A 17,139-nucleotide genomic window follows, 5' to 3' on the forward strand; every position below is an offset into this window, starting at 1 on the left:
GACCAGAGCAAGCTCTGTGCGTGCAGCAAGGCACCCAAAGCTGGTGCTCTGGGACAACCCAGAGGGATGGGGTGGGGAGGGAGGTGGGAGGAGGGGTTCAGGACGGGGGGACACATGTATATCTGCGGCTGATTCATGCTGATGTATGGTAAAACCCATCACAAAATTGTAAAGTAATTATCCTTCAATTAAACTAATTAATTAAAAAAATAAGAGTATGAAACACAACAAAATGAACAGAATTAGTTACGAGCGTTAGGTGAAAGCCATTGTATCTAGATTTACTACCTGTGATAAAATCGTTGTCTACAGAGGAGGAATTCGGTATTTAAACCAGGCATGGTCTATGGGGGATAAGTCTGGATAATTCATTGACAGTAAAATTGCCACTTGATTATCACGCCAAACAAATGACATTTCAGAGGTAACCCAGACTCTAACCCTTGGCCTTAGCAAACCAAATGTTTATCCTTGTGTTAGGTACACAGACACACGATAGAATCTTAGCAAGTTTGAAATCACAAGCAAACATACCTTCACAAAACCGAGGCTGCATAACTTGGCTTTGGCTCCAAACTGCCACTTGCACTGTGTGTCAGCATCGTAAATCTGTCCTGGGAGTTTGTCTGGATATTTATACTGTCCTGTTTGCTTGGGCTCATCCACCAGACACCCAGCCTGAGGTGTGCTGCAATAACACATCCTTATTAGTTACCATGTTTCTCTGCGGTCTTGCCACACAGAACACTATACTTCTGAATGCATTCATGCAAAGGAAAACGTAACATGGCAAAGCAATAGGCTCACGCTTAAAATTAAGAGCGAGTCCTGTCCTGTCGAAGAAAATGAAATTTACAGGACCACAAAAGTGTTTACGTGGGACTGGAAGTTACGGTTATCTGATTGGTTAAACTTGACCTGCAAGGAGATGGGAAACGCCAACTTTCCCCAACAGTCTCATTCAACAATATTCAACAAATTTTTACTGAGTGCCTGCTCTGTGGTGAGTACTAAAGTCATAATTTAACACATGTACGAATTAAAGATTTTAAAATTAAAAATAAAATTAAAAATAAATAAATAAATAAACTAGAGACAATTACCTGTCTCCACAAAGTTGAAAGTCATGCTATGTTTGTTTGTTTTAAACAGATAATGGGGTGTGGTCGAAGATATATTTTACCTCCAGTAATCTTTATGAGCAACAAATGAATAAGGCTTTTGAAAGAAATCAGGAGAAAGGATATAATGGGAACAAAGCAGAACAATCTCCCTGAGGTATACTGAACTGGGATGTGTTGGAAAAACACACAGTCCAGATGGGATGGATGTTCATGCACCTTATCTCCACTTATTTAAATAATTAAACTAGGGTATCAGTGAGAGATAAAACAGCATGGTGGTTACACATGACTTTGGAGTCAGACAGATGGGGGTCCTAGTCAACCAAGCCGATATGACCAACTCCTACGTATCTGATTACTAACATAATCTGACTTCTGTAAGAGTTGTTCACAGATCAAGCAAGACACAGTAACACGCTCAACACAGCACAGGAAGCATTCAAAGTTAGCTTTTGTTGTTCTTATTGTCCTCATCAGCCAAAACGATTAACTATATCATATTCGTGACAGTCAATTTATAGTAAGAACTTCAATTTATACTAAGTTGACCTTGATTTGTCATATTTATTGATTTCATTCTCACATGAGATAGGAAACGTAACTTTAGGCCCCAGACCATAAATTGAAAACTAGTAAGAAAATCTCCTGTGTGACAAAGTCACATAACAAAAGCTTTGTCAATATTTCACTGTCCTTTGGGGCATCATTTGGCTTGACATCCTTCCACTGAATCATCCTTGCCTGTGTGTATGGCTAAGTCTGTAAACATCTGCAAATAATAGGCAATGGTACAGGTTAAAGAAAAAGTATTAAGAATATCAATTCCCAAAGAAACTTGGTTAGTTTCCCTAATACCTGGTCAAGAGGCGATGCCTTTAGAACCTGAGTGGTCTTGTGCATCAACATAGATTAACAAGGTATATCTACACACGTATGAAAAATGAGATACATACATACATGTCTAATGCCTCTAGTGTTGCATAGTGTCCAAATGGTTAAATATGTATTATATTCCATAAAATCAAAGGAAACTTCAAAGCGTTTCAAGCTGGTGTTCATCATTTAATACGAATCAAACAGATTCCTAACTCGCTAGCTCCCATTTTACTAATGAAATAAATCTAGGAATTCTGAGTTACCAGAGGAATTTTACATAGCTTTCATGCCCTTTGGATGTCTTTTGGACACCGAGTTAGCTTCTGGCCATTTCAAACAAAATAGCCAATCACCACAATGCTCCATTCATTGTAAAACAAACACTCTATTTTAGTACTCTTACTACTCTTATGACCGAGTTGATTGACTAGATTAAAATAATCAGTCACAATAAAAAGATAATATACCCAGCAACCTCTGGATGTCTTAGAGCAGACAGTTCTAAGCAGAGATTTTGGAGACATCACAGATCTAAGGGTGTCTTTTGTCCTCAACTTACCAGCTGTAGAACCTTCAGGAACACTATTAACCAGCCTAAGACTCAATTTCCTCAACTCTAAAACGAGGATAATAATAGGACTGATGTGAGGACTGACGGCAGCATTATGTGGAGAACATGTAACACAGTATTAGGCCTTCCATGTATTTTTTTCAGCCACAGTCACGACATCATCATCATCACCAACAACCCACCAAGTACTTGCTTTCATGTCTACTGAGCACCATTCACGGTCACTCCTGTGAACTGGGTAGTGCCCTTGGCCCTGGCCTGTCTTCTTACCTGAGGAATTTCTTGAGGTACTGCCGGCTGCAAGAAGACCATGAGAACACACCATTGTTTCCGGTCAGCGTGGGCGACATGATGCTGCCTTCCGTCTTCCTGCAGGGGTTGCCTTCTCCATCATGAACCATGCCAAAACTAGGACAGAAAGCAAACAGAAAGGCTTCCGGGACCCATTTTCCAAACTGTGAGCAGAGGACGAGAAAGGTGTACTGAGAATCAGGGAACCCAAGTAAGGGACAGAGTTACTGAAACTGCAAGAAGAAAAGAGAGCTGGACCGTAACGAAGACTGAGCACCGAAGAAGTGATGCTTTTGAACTGTGACGCTGGAGAAGACTCTTGGGCGTCCCTTGGACTGCAAGGAGATCCAACCAGTCCATCCTAAAGGAAATCAACCCTGAATATTCACTGGAAGGACTGATGCTGAAGCTAAAACTCCAATACTTTTGGCTACCTGAAGCGAAGAGCCTACTCATTGGAAAAGACCCTCGTGCTGGGAAAGATTGAAGGCACGAGGAGAAGCAGTTGACAGAGGATGAGACGGTTGGATGGCATCACCGACTCAATGGACGTGAGTTTGAGTAAGCTCCAGGAGATTAGTGAAGGGCAGGGAAGCCTGATGTGCTGCAGTCCATGGGGTTGCAAAGAGTCGGATATGACTGAACAACTACAACAACGATTCTGTTGTGACTCCCGTCTACAAACCAGCCATTTTCCCATCATTCCTCTCAATTTATCAGGTTAGTAACGGCAGGATGGCTGTATACTGTGAGCTGATCAGTGAGGGCCCCAGGGATTTTAAAAAAATTTTAAATTAATTTTTACTGGTTGCTTCACAATACTGTGTTAGTATTTACTGTATGGCAAAGTGAATCAGCTATACGTATACACATGCCCCCTCTTTTTCAGGTTTCCTTCCCTTTTAGGTCACCGTAGAGCCCTGAGTAGAGGCCCCTGTCCTACAGCAGGTCCCCTAGTTATCTGCTTTATCCACAGCGGTGTGCATACATCAATTCAGTCTCCCAGTTCATCCCACTGCCTCTTCCCCCTGGGTGTCCACACATTTGTTCTCTGCATCATCTATGTCTCACTTTCGGCTTTGTACAAAATAGGATCTATGCTACCTTTCTAGAGTCAACATACACGTGCTGATACACGGCATTAGAGGTGACGGACCCACACATAGGTATTTATTAACCTCAGCGTACACTCAGGGAAAGCAGTTTCCCAAGCTCCACTCTGCCCAATTCGCTTCTTCTTTGTACCTAACCAAGAAGCTAAGGGGTTTGTTTGGGAGACAGTCTTTCTAAATATATTCATGAAAGTCAAAAGCAGAGGGAAATTTATGTATAAAGCACCCAAGGAAAGAGTAAGAGTCACAGAAAGGGGGATAAGGTGGGGAGAGATCAAAGCCATTCCTCTAAGAGGGAACGGTCATTAAACCAGCACCTTAGTGTAGTTTTCCTGATATAAGAAGTCCAATTGAATTGGATTTTGAACTTCAATTATTTTTAATTTCCTAAGTTTGATTTGACAGCCTATAAAAAGATAATATACATTTTCTTTGGTACATGTCAAAAGTTTTATCAAAATCTTATGATTTGTCTCCTTCATAATTTAACTATTAGGCCATGTTACTTACAGTCTGAACAACAGCAGCCTCCATTTACACACACAATGGAATGCTAAGTATCCAACAACTATCACATGTTGTTCAATAAGAGCCTTGACAATGACTGGCCCTTGTTGGGGCCCTTCTTTCAGTAAAGTGTGATCTTCCCTGGTAGCTCAGCTGGTAAAGAAACTGCCTGCATTGCAGGAGACCCTGATTCGATTCCTGGGTTGGGAAGATCCCCTGGAGAAGAGATAGGCTACCCACTCCAGTATTCATGGGCTTCCCTGGTGGCTCAGACGGAAAAGAACCCGCCTGCAATGTGGGAGACCTGGGTTTGGAAGATCCCAAGGAGAAGGGAACGGCTACCCACTCCAGTATTCTGGCCTGGAGAACTGCATGGACTGAGGAGCCCACAGGCTCCAGTCCATGGGGTCTCAAAGAGTCAGACACGACTGAGCAACTTCCACAAATGGAAAAAACAGTCAAGTACTATTGTAAACCTTATATAAGATGCGTCCTATTTATTCCACCTAGATCGATAATAATCATTACAGCAAAGCCAATGAACCACCCAACTGGCTTTCATATAAAGCGGTGCATCGAGGGGTCACTTACTTGTGCCCTGACTCGTGAGCGATGGTGAAGGCCAGGCCAAGCCCTGTGTCCTCATTGATGGTACAGCTTCGGTACTTGCTGCACATCCCACTGATGGGGGCGAACCCTGTTGAGAGAGCAATTTCAAATCCAAAGGAAACACTCCTGATCATTTCTGATGTCCAAATGCTGTGCACACTTTTAGTTTAAAAGGTGATTTTTTTTTCTTGCAGAAAAAACGCTAAAGGTATATGGCTCTCTGTCCTCCCTTATAGATAAGAGTAGAACTTAACATTTTGTTTCTTTTTAAAGATACTTTCAGCTGAGTCCTTCAAAGTTCAAAAAACTTTTTAAAAAAAGCATGCTTACTTAGGGGCACAGTTGAATGCCACAGAGAGTAGGCAGGCTCTTTTCAGCTACCCAGCTCTGCACTCAAGACGCTTTGGGAATAACCTACAACTTGCGTAGTTAAATGATAATTGATCTCATGCCTGCAGGATCATTACAAAGTTTGATAAAGAAAAACACAACAGGAATAAAGTAAAGGGGTCCCCATTCCACACTGTTCAGTTAAACAGAACAATATTCAGAGAGGGTACAATGAGGATACTCCACAATTTAAAGATTATCTCCTTAATAAGAATCCCGAGAGCCACTCACCCAACAGAAAGTTTCCAGCCTGTGCTTTTAGCTGACATGGGTGTGTATGAAGGACGTGTTCATATCATACCTAGAGTGTCACATGGTTCATTCTTCCAGGAACAGATATCAAATCCTGTGAGTAAGATAGCATGGTCATGCCTCTTGCCGTTCTTTCCAACGAGGGCAGACTGCCACTGACAGAAGCTATTCAGAGACTGGTCTGCATGATGGTTGATCAGCAATCCTCCCTACAGGAAAACCGCACAAATCAAAGTGTGGATGCGTGACAAATATGAGAATGTCGCATCACTCCATTTGTACAGGCAAACACAGAAGCATCACGTTTCTGGGGGAAGGGTCAACAGGGGAAAACACCTGAGCTAAGGTTGGACGTAATTGGTGTTTAAAACGGTTGCAGGTAAATGTTCACAATATTGGAAGTAACCACAGAGTTTCAGCAGTGTGCTTTGTGACCAGTTGTATTTCTATAACAAATAAATTGGCATCAGTTAGAAGCACCTTTGTCCGTCTCACACTGGTACCATCTTTATAGAACCGTTACTGCTTTTACAACATAATGATTACTTAGTGGCGTAAAGTTCAGTGGATCCTTCAGTTGATCATGAGGACAGAACTGATCATGGCTTGCTCACTCCTCTGTCAAAATTTCCAGGAAAGGGCTCAGCACATCATAGTTACAGTCCATCAATCAATAAACTGAAAGCTCACTGGATGGATGAAGAAACAAATAATTACAATATTCTAAAGGGTAAGCAAGGACCTACTCTTTAAATAATTTTTCAATCAAATTTTTCCTAAGAACTATTAACTTGGGCCAAGTTGAGAGTTTTTAGACAAAACCCTTAATTATCAGTGAATTAGGATGCTGCTGACTTTGAGTCCTTGGGAACAGTATAAGTAGTAAATCAGAAGTATCTCCCAAACAACATACACCTTTTCTTCTTTTCTAAAATTCTAAGAATAATTTGATACATTGTTAACCTCTGGAGCACTAGAGATCTGGCAGTTATATTCATTTTTGCCTCACCTCTGACTTCTCTGCTTTATCCATTCATTACTGGGTTTACAGATGAAGAGGAAAAAGCCTTAGGGGACTTAAAAACAGTCAGATTGGTAACTCCCACCTTAGAAAATATAGTTGTATTCAAAACACCATGAAGCAGGAGATGCTGTACAAGTTAACACTTGTTCTGCTTGCGTCTCCCTGTAGCTAAGTCAAGGGCAGTTAAATATCCCTTGTTCATTTTCTGTAGTACCTAAGGTGGTGCTGGGAGACAGTAAGCTATTTACCTGAATTTTCAGATGACTTATTTTCAGCATATTTTCAAAACATCCTTTTGTAATTACCCAGAATCTCCAACTTGCCAAATCCAGCGAACATTGAAATCTCTTACCAAATGTACTTTCCTTGTGAAGCCTGCATAATATTTTATAATGTCTATATTCTACTTTTTATATTCATTTTACTTTTTTGTAGCCATATTACATATGCACTTTTAATCATATTTTATATCATTGCATATCTACACATATATTGTATGTTTATATATAAATTATCATTTTGTGAGGTTTTAGTATTTAAATACACAACCCTATTGGATTGTACTTTCCTTGAGGGTAATTTGAAATTTTCAAAGTTGAGTTTCTAATGACAGTTCCATGGGGTGGCAACACAGCAGGCGTTCGCTAAGTGTACCCTGAATGGCAGAATGAATGAAAAAAAAAAAAGAAATGAAGTGTGGCACCTACAGGATCTTGTTCCAGAAGAATGAGGCTCACCACGACAATGTTTATATCACTTCCAATGGTCCCATCTTTAAAGAGGCTGGAAACCTGTTGAAATGAATTGAAATCAGAGAAAAGTTAAAAAAAATTTTTTTTTTTTAATTTCCAAAACTGCAAGGGAAGATCAATAAGACATATTTATGAGCAAGTATGCATTGATTTGCCCAAATATATTTATGTAGGAAGCCAATTTCCTTCCGACTTAATTTTTTTCAGTACAGTCACGTGGCTGCGTCTGCTGTTTAACTCATGCACGGGAATTCCACGATTCTGAGCTGACTCAGGGAGGCAGAAGGCGGGGTCCTGCCTGTCTCCGTACCATGTTCATGACCGTGAGAATGTACGTGGTGACGTTGGCCTTGCCGTGCTTCTCCACCATCTTCTTGTCTGCCACCACAAGGGTTTCCACGTTGAGGCCCTTCTGTGACTTGCCAGCTGACCTTCTGGGCCGTCCCGAGCTCCCATATTCATCGAACCTGAGATAGGTGTCCTCTGTGGGAGGCTTAGGGGCATCTGCAAGGAACAGAAGAGCATTTGGAAGGGCCATCAGCAGAGACCAGCGGGGGAGACAGACAGACATCTAAACCAGGGGAGGAGGGAGACACGTAAGGAGCACTTCACTCGTCTCCTGGCAGATGATGCCGCTGCACCTGTTCTGGGACTTTGGACCTAATCTGTGGTCAAGAGAGACTCTTTCAGTAGAAGGTGCAATGGGTGGACAGGCAAATGGATTGAGCAACTCAAAAGTGCTCTCCAAAGAGTCAAAGAAAAGCAGCTACAATTCTAGCTGGAAGCGTGGGTCAAGAAAAATCAGTATTGTGGGAAGAATCTTTAAAAACATACAATGCGCATTTTATTTTATTGCTTAGAAACTGCGGACACAGACATTTTCCTTTGCTTCTGAATTCATTATCACACTTTGTATTGCTGTTGTTCTTGTTCAGTCGCTAAGTCATGTCTGACTCTCGGCAACTCCATAGGTTACAGCAGACCAGGATTCCCTGTCCTTCACTATCTCCCAGAATTTGCTCAATGTCATGTCCATTGAGTTGGTGATGCTATCCAACCATCTCATCCTCTGCTGCCCCTTCTTTTTTTCTATATACAGTTTGTATATTATTTTCTAACTGAAGCTTACAAATATGTATCCTGTAGAATGCTGCCCACGTTCTTGTTTCATCAAGACAAACTTTAATAGAGTACAAAATGAGTTGGTCAATAGGACTCTTTGACCCAATATTAATTTAGTTGCTGTGGAAACAGAATGGTCAGAAGTGATATTTTTAAATTCTATTAAATGCTTTGTAATAGATTAGGTGCAGGCATGGATATTGGCCATAGTGTCTGAGCAGAGACCTCAAAGTACCTGTTAGATTAGGCACTATCCCTTTAGTTAACGGACAGTGACAGATTCAAGGGTTGCTGGCTGGGAAAGCTCAGGACTGTATGTACTATAGATCCATGTAATACTGTAACAACTGGTACAGTCATTATAGTGAAGTCAGCTCTCCATAGAGAAAAATGAAATGATCAAATCATTTAGAGCTCGATTTAAAACCTCAGCTGGCCATTTTGATACATGACTCTGAGTTTCAGTTTCCTTATCTGTGAAATGAATATAATATCTAATCATAAAGTTGCTTTAAAGAATAGCTTTGATATTTCATATCAAGTGTGTGTCATTGCCTCTGTGAATATCATCACTATCCTTAATACCACTAGTATTACAAATTCATGCCAAATAGATGTTCCTTAAAAAGGATATTTCAGTAATACCAAATCCCCGAAACCAATTAAAGTGCTAGACAGTGTCTTTCACGACCTCTAGTGATCACCCGCTTCCTCTGCTCCTGGGTACCACCCAGCTGCCCTGTGCAACGACATAGTCACAGGCTGCTCACGGCTCCTGAGACTCTGAAATGTGGCTGGTGCCACGGAAGGAATGGGATTTTAAATTTTGTTTAATTTTTATTGTTTATTTTATATTTAAAAGACAGTATTTGATTCAGCTCTTGAAAAAACTATATATGGAACAACTTGACTGTGTATGTCTACTTTTCACCTTTAAGTTTTATAAAATCTAGATACAGATGAAGCATTTCTGGTGAGAATTTACTGTCTGATTTGGAATTGTTCTCTGTAAAATGAATAGATTTCTAAAGTTTAATATGAAAAAGAATATAAAATACATCATTTAAATTGGTACTTCATTGGTTATATTGATGACATACTGAGATGATATTTTGTATATATTGGGTTAAATAAAATATATCATTCATGCTAATTTACCTACTTAAGCATTTTTTAATGTGTCTATTAGAAAATTTAAAATTACATATGGGGCTGATGTTATATTTCTGTTGGACATTGCTGGTATGGAAAATGCAGATGGTTGTGCCCAGGTCACAAGCCAAGTCCAAGACTCCCTATGTTCCATCGCCACCTCCGATCAGGTGCCAATATTCTCGTTAACTGGGAAGGCTGTTGAGTTAGTCGCTCAGTCATGCCTGACTCTCTGCAACCCCAGGGACTGTAGCCCGCCAGGCTCCTCTGTCCATGGAATTCTCCAGGTAAGAGAACAGCATCTGGAGGGGGCTGCCAGTCCCTTCTCCAGGGCATCTTCCCGACCCAGGGATTGAACCCGTGTGTCTTGCATTGCAGGAAGATTCTTCACCATCTGAGCCACCAGGGAAGATTCAAATCTTCAAAAAGAATACCTAACCACACCTGGGAATTCACCTCTGATCTCTCTCATCATTTGGAAGACTAGGTCCCTTTCTCATACAGAAAAGATACAGAAACTATAATAATATTGGGACATACAATTAAAAAGATATTAAAAGAGGGGAAAAAAATCTTTCCAGTTTAACTGAAAAAAAAAAAAAAGGATCACCTAGTTTTTGTCTGACAGGAGTGATTTCTGGCTCATCTCCAAGATTAACTTCAGTGGGGGCTGAGCATAGCCCAGTTTTATCCTGCAAAGTCAGCACACCCAGTGATGCTTGGGAAAACCTGTCGAGCGCCCAGAGAGGAAGAGAACAAGAAAAGGTTTCCTTACATACATTTCTTGCGTCGTCCACAAAAATGCTGCGTTTGCAACCTTCCATGATGCTGTTCTCTCTCTGGACTCCAAGAGGTGTGGGGAGTGTGACTTGGGGGGTGACCCGCAGGGTTCCAGCCAGAGCGCAGGTAGCCTTGGCAACGCCGGACCTTCTCCTCCGCCGTCCTTTTGTACAGCACGTGAGGATGGTGGCCTGCGGGGGAGCTGTAGTTGTGTTCCTGGGCCAGGAGTTGAGGTAATGGCGAGATGAGGAATTCATTCTTGTGTGTCCTTATGAGGCCTGACTAAAACGCCAAACACAAAGGAAACATTAGGGATTCCTTGCATCCCTGTTTTGCGCGTGTAGATGCTCAGCAACTTCCTGTGTGCAGGCGTCGCCCTAAGTACTGGGCACAGGCTGTGTCATTTTATCTGCACCATGAGCAGCTGCAACTGTTCTTACCCCCATTTCACAGGTGAGAAAACTGAGGCTAAGACAGTAAGTAGGAAAGCTAGTATCGGTACCTAGAATTCTCTACTTAGTTGGCAGTGCTGTTAACTTCTATTCTAGGCAGCTAATCTCGATGTTTGGGACTGAAGGTCTGAGTCATGAGACATTCTGGGATTCTCCACACTTAGGACAGGGCAGATACCATAGTCAACACTGGACACAGTGGCGTATTTAAAAACAGCCCCACCCTCCAAGAGCTTATGGTATAGACAGTAAAAACAGAGACATTCCATCTTGACTTCATAAGTGCTCAAAAAAAGAACTAGCAAGGATGGGAGAGAGAGGAGTGAGTGACTCTTGGTTATCTTCAAGTGAGGGTCTGGGGAATCTGAAGGGTTACTCCAACATGGAGAGACAGACGAGCTAAATCAGGAAGAAAGAGGAGACCGGGACAAGCCCATCCAATCACAACGTCACTTTCAAGTTCACGGCACAATATGTCTTTATACATGAAATTTCAGACAATACACCCCTGCCTTTCCCCCCACATGCGCTGTACTCTCTCTTCTCTGCATTTGTTCAGAATTTCCCTGATCCCCAGGCACTGCTGCGAAAAGTGTGGTCTATGGACCAGCAGCTTCAGCCTCACCAGCACGCTGGTTAGAACTGTGGACTCTCAGGTCTCTCCCCAGACCTGCTGACTCAGAATTTCTATAGATCCCTGGGTGGTCTGTCTGCCTGGTAACCCTTGAGAAGCACCGCCACAGGCCAGCAGGGCTTCCCAGGTGGCCCTAGTGGTGAAGAACCCGCCTGCCGACGCAGGAGACATAAGAGCTGCGGGTTCGATCCCTGGGTCGGGAAGATCCCCTGGAGGAGGCGTGGCAACCCACTCCAGTATTCTTGCCTGGAGAACCCCATGGACAGAGGAGCCTGGCGGGCTGCAGTCCATGGAGTTGCAAAGAGTCAGACACGACTGAAGCGACTTAGCACGTATGCACACATGCAAAACACAGGCCAGGAGCTCTTAAACTCTGTTGAACGTAGGAATGCCTGCAGATCTTAAATATGTGCCCACACACATACCAGGTCACTCACTCCCAGGCGGAATGTCATCCTATCAAAGAGCGACTCTCTTGTGATTCACGCATCAGAATTGTTTAAAATGCCTCCCAACGTACAAACGAGTTTATGACCTAGGTCCTACCTTCCTCAGGTGCAAAACAGAGAGAAATTTTCCTGCCCAGACCACCTAATAAGGGGAGATAAAGTAACCACTGCAGAAACCCTTTACACAATTTCAGTCCCAGTTTAGATGATTGATGATGATGAGTGATTGAATTAACCCACATTCACTGAGCGCCAGCGAGGTGCTACACACTTGGGTAAGGGCTAACACGCACCTGTGCAGGAAATACACACGCACACCCACGCAGAGCATGCGGCCTACTGGGGAGTCAGGCGCAATATGTAAGGGGGTGCTGGGGTGAGGGCAGGTTACCAAGGGAACAGAGAGAGGTGTGGGGGGCATCACCAGGGGTGTCCCCAGGCCGTACTGTAACCCTCTGTTAGGATCCAGTTTCTCCCTCCTAAAAGGAGCCCCAGCATGTGTGTGTGATCCTGATTTTCCTTGCAGTTTAGGAGTCCGCTGCCTTCTTAAAGACTGTCTCGAGGGGACTTCCCTGGTGGTCCAGCGGCTAAGAGTCTGTACTTCCACTGCAGGGGGCAGAGGCTCGATCCCTGGTCAGAGACTAAGATCCCACCTGCCATGCAGTGCTGCCAAAAAATGAAAAACATCCCCAAACAATACAAAACAAACCCCGCCAACAGACAAAGAACAAAGACCGCCTTATGGTCTGCTGTGCCAGCATGTCGCTTTCCTTTGTTCAGCAGATACACGCTGAGTATCTAACTCATAGCCCAGATCCAGGCCTTGGCACGAACAGAAGAGGCAGAAAGTCAGGACACAGTCCACACTCATGCTCTCGTGGAGATGATGGGACAATTAATCAGCAACAAAAATTTGAGGAGGTAAAATCTCACGACCCCAGAAATCCTGCCCCCACGCTGCACCTTCACTCAGGATGGATCTCAGTGCAGTTAGCCCTCTCTGCCCAGCCCAGTGCCAGGCTGCAGGCGTGCTCCTCCCTCGTTTGCGCACTCTATCACAGCTTCCAAATGCCCCTCGTCTTCTCCACTACGGTCCCCTGACACCGGCCAGCATCCTCAGCCAAGAGCATCAGCTCACCTCACAGGTGCTGACATCCATCTCAGACCTATTCCCTTTCCCCGGGTCACAGACCCCTCTATCATCTGCCTCCTCTGGAGCCTGGCAGCTGGGTCTGCCCTCCTCTCCTTCCTACCGTTCTGAACAGGACACTTCTGTGACTTCTTGAATCAGCAAATGCTTTCACCTGAAGGGGTGAAAGCAGCATTTGCCACCCCCAAATGCACCTCCTGGGCATAAGGATTAGCTTGAGCTGGTTAAACAGCAGACATCAGAGGAGCTCTGGGCAGTGAGCAGATGGGAGCCTTTTCTGAGAGCATTTCCCTTCAAAGGGAAATCTCCATGTGTCGGGCCAGGGGTGGGGGCTCCCTCTTCTACCAGGAAGGAAAGGTTGACTGCAACTCCAGAAACTTTTATCTGCTGAGAAGGTTCCGCTTTAAATGTGTGTAATAACCATACCCTTACTTACTGGGCTTTGCCAGGCTCACGTAACTGCCACCCACCCTGTTCTTTCTTTGGTCTTTAGGTATTTAAGGGGGGTGGTTTGGGTCTTCTGGGGGAATTATTCAGCTTTCCTGGGTCTCTCATGCACACAGGAGGTATGTGAAGTGAAGTGTTGGCTGGTCAGCCGTGTCTGATGCTTTACAACCCATGGACTGTAGCCCACCAGACTCCTCTGTCCATGGGATTCTCCAGGCAAATACTGGAGTGGGTTGCCATGCCCTTCTCCAGGGGATCTTCCCAACCCAGGGATCGAACATGGGTCTCCTGCATTGCAGGCAGATTCTTTACTGTCTGAGCTACCAGGGAAGCCTATATACATGTTATTAAACATCTATCTGCCTTTTTTCCTATTAATCTGTCCTTTATTACAATGAGGGTGGGGTGGGGGGGGGGTGGTTGTTGGTCACAACCAAGAACCTAGAGGGGTAAAGGGAAAATTCTTTTCATTGTCTACACACTCTTAATCAATTTTGCATGTCCTTTTCCTTTGCCCAGCCACCTTCTTCCCCCAGAGACTCACTGGTGTGCCCTTCTGGTGCTTTTTGCTTTTGTCTCAGATTAAACAACATCTTCCCAGAGAGACAGGAGTCAGCACCCTATTGAAAACGACCCTTCCCCATTTCCAGCTACGGTTTATGTGCTGTGCATCCATCTTCAATGAAGGAAACAAAGAAGACGCAACCTTCCTATCACCTCTGACAGAGTTTTAACATCCACATTGTATATGGGCATTCCCGGTGTACGCCACAAATCATCAGTCAATAAATAAATGGCTATCAGGCCACAGACATGTGCGGAATAAGTGAACAAGTGACCTGAAAAATCTCAGAATGGAGCGGATGCTGAAGCTGGGCATGCCAATATCCTCCTCCCTTTCCAGTCAGGGAAACCAGAGCTAGGAAGTGACATGCTCAAACTCATAAACACCATGAACTCTTTCTCTATTGCAGATGTTGTAAGCAGACTGATTATGGGTTTCCCAGAGAAAGAGAACCAGGCGTGGCTTTCTTGACATAAGGGAAGCCATTTTGGCCTAGGGCATTTTGTGATCTAAGCCCAGTCACCCTGCTTGCCCTTGAACAGGTCTTGGTAGACAATGATCTTACAGGAATCAAGAAAGGCAGGCGGTCAAACAATACTGCAGTGACAAAGCAGGCTCTCAGCTCCTCCTCAAGGGGTATGTATAACCTTTATCTTTGAGGTCCCTGGGATTGAAGGCCCCCACCCAGGTGCAGGATGGAATGGTGACGTTGGGCCTCTTGACTTCAATCAACTAAAGCATGGACCTTGGCTTCAAGGTCCATGAATTCTTCTCTGCCCAAGCTCCCTCATGAATAAGCATGTACCATTAGCTTCTGAATTCTTCTCTGCCCAAGCTCCCTCATGAATATGCATGCACCATTAGCTTCAAATTCTCCAGTTTTGCTGTTCAGGGAAAGATCCCTGCAGAGAAGGCAATGGCACCCCACTCCAGTACTCTTGCCTGGAAAATCCCATGGATGGAGGAGCCTGGTAGGCTGCAGTCCATGGGGTCGCACAGAGTCGGACACGACTGAAGGAACTTAGCAGCAGCAGCAACAACAAAATCCCTGATGCTTTGGGAAAGATCCCTAGTGTGCTCCTTACTTGCTGCAAATAATAATAAATCCTTCCTTCTCCCCATCTTCTCCCAACGTGGCTGGGACTACTGGCTGGATATCCACCAAGAGGCAAACCCAGTTTTGGGGGAACAATGTGAAGCCAGGAGCCCCCCACCCCTGGAACCCCTATTTAAACCTCAAGGCCACCTATGGGGCATTCAGCTGGAAGTCCAGGTGGAATTCAGGCCCCCTTTCCGAGCAGGGCCCTCACATCTAAGCCCCGGCACCCAGTGAAGACAAAAGACCCCACTTACAGCCCAGACGACAGAGTGAACAGCTAAAGAGGAAAAAAAAAAATAGAGAACTATCCATGAAGGCCCTCCAGCCTTACTAACTTCCTGACTTGGTTCAACTCATATCAAAGGCTTAAGCCACTCAACTGCCTTAACTGGAGGAACCGGTTTGGAAGCTTTCTCTTTACTCTGTATTTCCTGAGAACTGTGGGCATCTCAAATGTAGAGTGACTTCTAAGAAAGCAATTTTAAAAAAAATAACCTCTTATATCGGGACCAACACAGCCCTCCATATTTAACCCAGTTTTGGGTGGCAAGAACAGAACTCCAGAGCGATTCTTTACAACAAAACAAGGATTTTACAGGGCTGCATGTTAAGGAAGACAAATATTCCTTTCTGGGAGTTTAGTCTCATGGAAAATAATGGAGTCTAACCAAAAATACTTTTTATGGTTTAAAACATAAACCTAGTACCTCGAAGAGGAGCCACCTATTTAACTATAGAATGTGTGAAGCATTTTGAGTGACTGAACACATGCGATGTTTTTGATGAAATGAGGCCTGGAAGACAAGACCTCTGGTCCCAACAGGCTTCCAATTAAATGGGCAAAGCAGGGGTGAAACGGGAAGATCACAAGCAAACATTCCGTCGTGTCCAGCGTGGAGGGAAAAAAAGCAGCATCCTGTGAGTGAGAGTCGCTCAGTCGTGTCCGACTCTTTGCAACCCCATGGACTATACAGTTCACGGAATTCTCCAGGCCAGAATACTAGAGTGGGTAGCCTTTCCCTTCTTCAGGGGATCTTTCCAACCCAGGGATCGAGCTCGGGTCTCTCGCATTGCAGGTGGATTCTTTACCAGCTGAGTGACAAGGAAAGTCCATGATTCTACGGGAGAGATAAGATCAAAGAGTGAGCAGAGAGGAGAGACCGATTTTGGAAGTTAAAAAAATTTTTTTTAATTGAAATACAGTTGATTTTCAATATTTTGGGTGCAGAGCAAAGTGATTGAGTAATATACATATGCATACACACACACACACACACGCACATATGTATGTGTGTGTGTTCAGTTGCTCAGTCATGTCCAACACTTTGTGACCCTATGCACTGTAGCCTGCCAGACTCCTCTGCCTATGGAATTTCCCAGGCAAGAATACAGCAGTGGGTGGGTGTCCAGTCCTTGGAGGAGGCACGGCAACCCACTCCAGTACTTTTGCCTGGAGAATCCTGTGGACAGAGGAGCCTGGAGGACTCCAGTCCATAGGGTCGCAAAGAGTCGGGCAGGACTGAAGTGAAAGCATGCGCCCACAGTAAATGCGAACACAAAAAAAGAGAGTCATGGCTTTTAAAAAAGAAAATTAGGGACAGAGAGGATATGAGGAATAGAAAGACAGGCTCCAGGTGAAAAGCTGTGGATCCGTTTCCGGTCCCGTGGCCAGAGAAGAGTCCAAGTCTGATGACACGATACGGAGAGCATATGGACCCTAACAACTTCCTCAGCTCTCTACAAAGTGCGTCATTCTAAGAAACTGAAATAGAATTTTCTGC

The 17,139-nt window shown here is 44.0% G+C and overlaps 1 protein-coding gene across 1 annotated transcript in view; it reads right to left on the reverse strand.

Moving 5' to 3' along the window:
- The window catches only part of ADAMTS18 (ADAM metallopeptidase with thrombospondin type 1 motif 18), a 147,264-nt gene that overhangs the window by 67,148 nt on the left and 62,977 nt on the right, over positions 1-17,139 (reverse strand). Inside the window, exons 2-8 of the mRNA XM_015100376.4 lie at positions 10,558-10,844; positions 7,819-8,012; positions 7,464-7,547; positions 5,782-5,941; positions 5,073-5,178; positions 2,842-2,979; positions 535-688 (exon numbers count right to left, since the gene is read on the reverse strand). Of these exons, the coding sequence (XP_014955862.3) occupies positions 535-688; positions 2,842-2,979; positions 5,073-5,178; positions 5,782-5,941; positions 7,464-7,547; positions 7,819-8,012; positions 10,558-10,819 (1,098 nt within the window). The 5' untranslated portion in view covers positions 10,820-10,844. The remainder of the gene's footprint in view (positions 1-534; positions 689-2,841; positions 2,980-5,072; positions 5,179-5,781; positions 5,942-7,463; positions 7,548-7,818; positions 8,013-10,557; positions 10,845-17,139) is intronic.

This window comes from Ovis aries, chromosome 14 (genome assembly GCF_016772045.2).
Source record: "Ovis aries strain OAR_USU_Benz2616 breed Rambouillet chromosome 14, ARS-UI_Ramb_v3.0, whole genome shotgun sequence".
Taxonomy (NCBI): domain Eukaryota; kingdom Metazoa; phylum Chordata; class Mammalia; order Artiodactyla; family Bovidae; genus Ovis; species Ovis aries.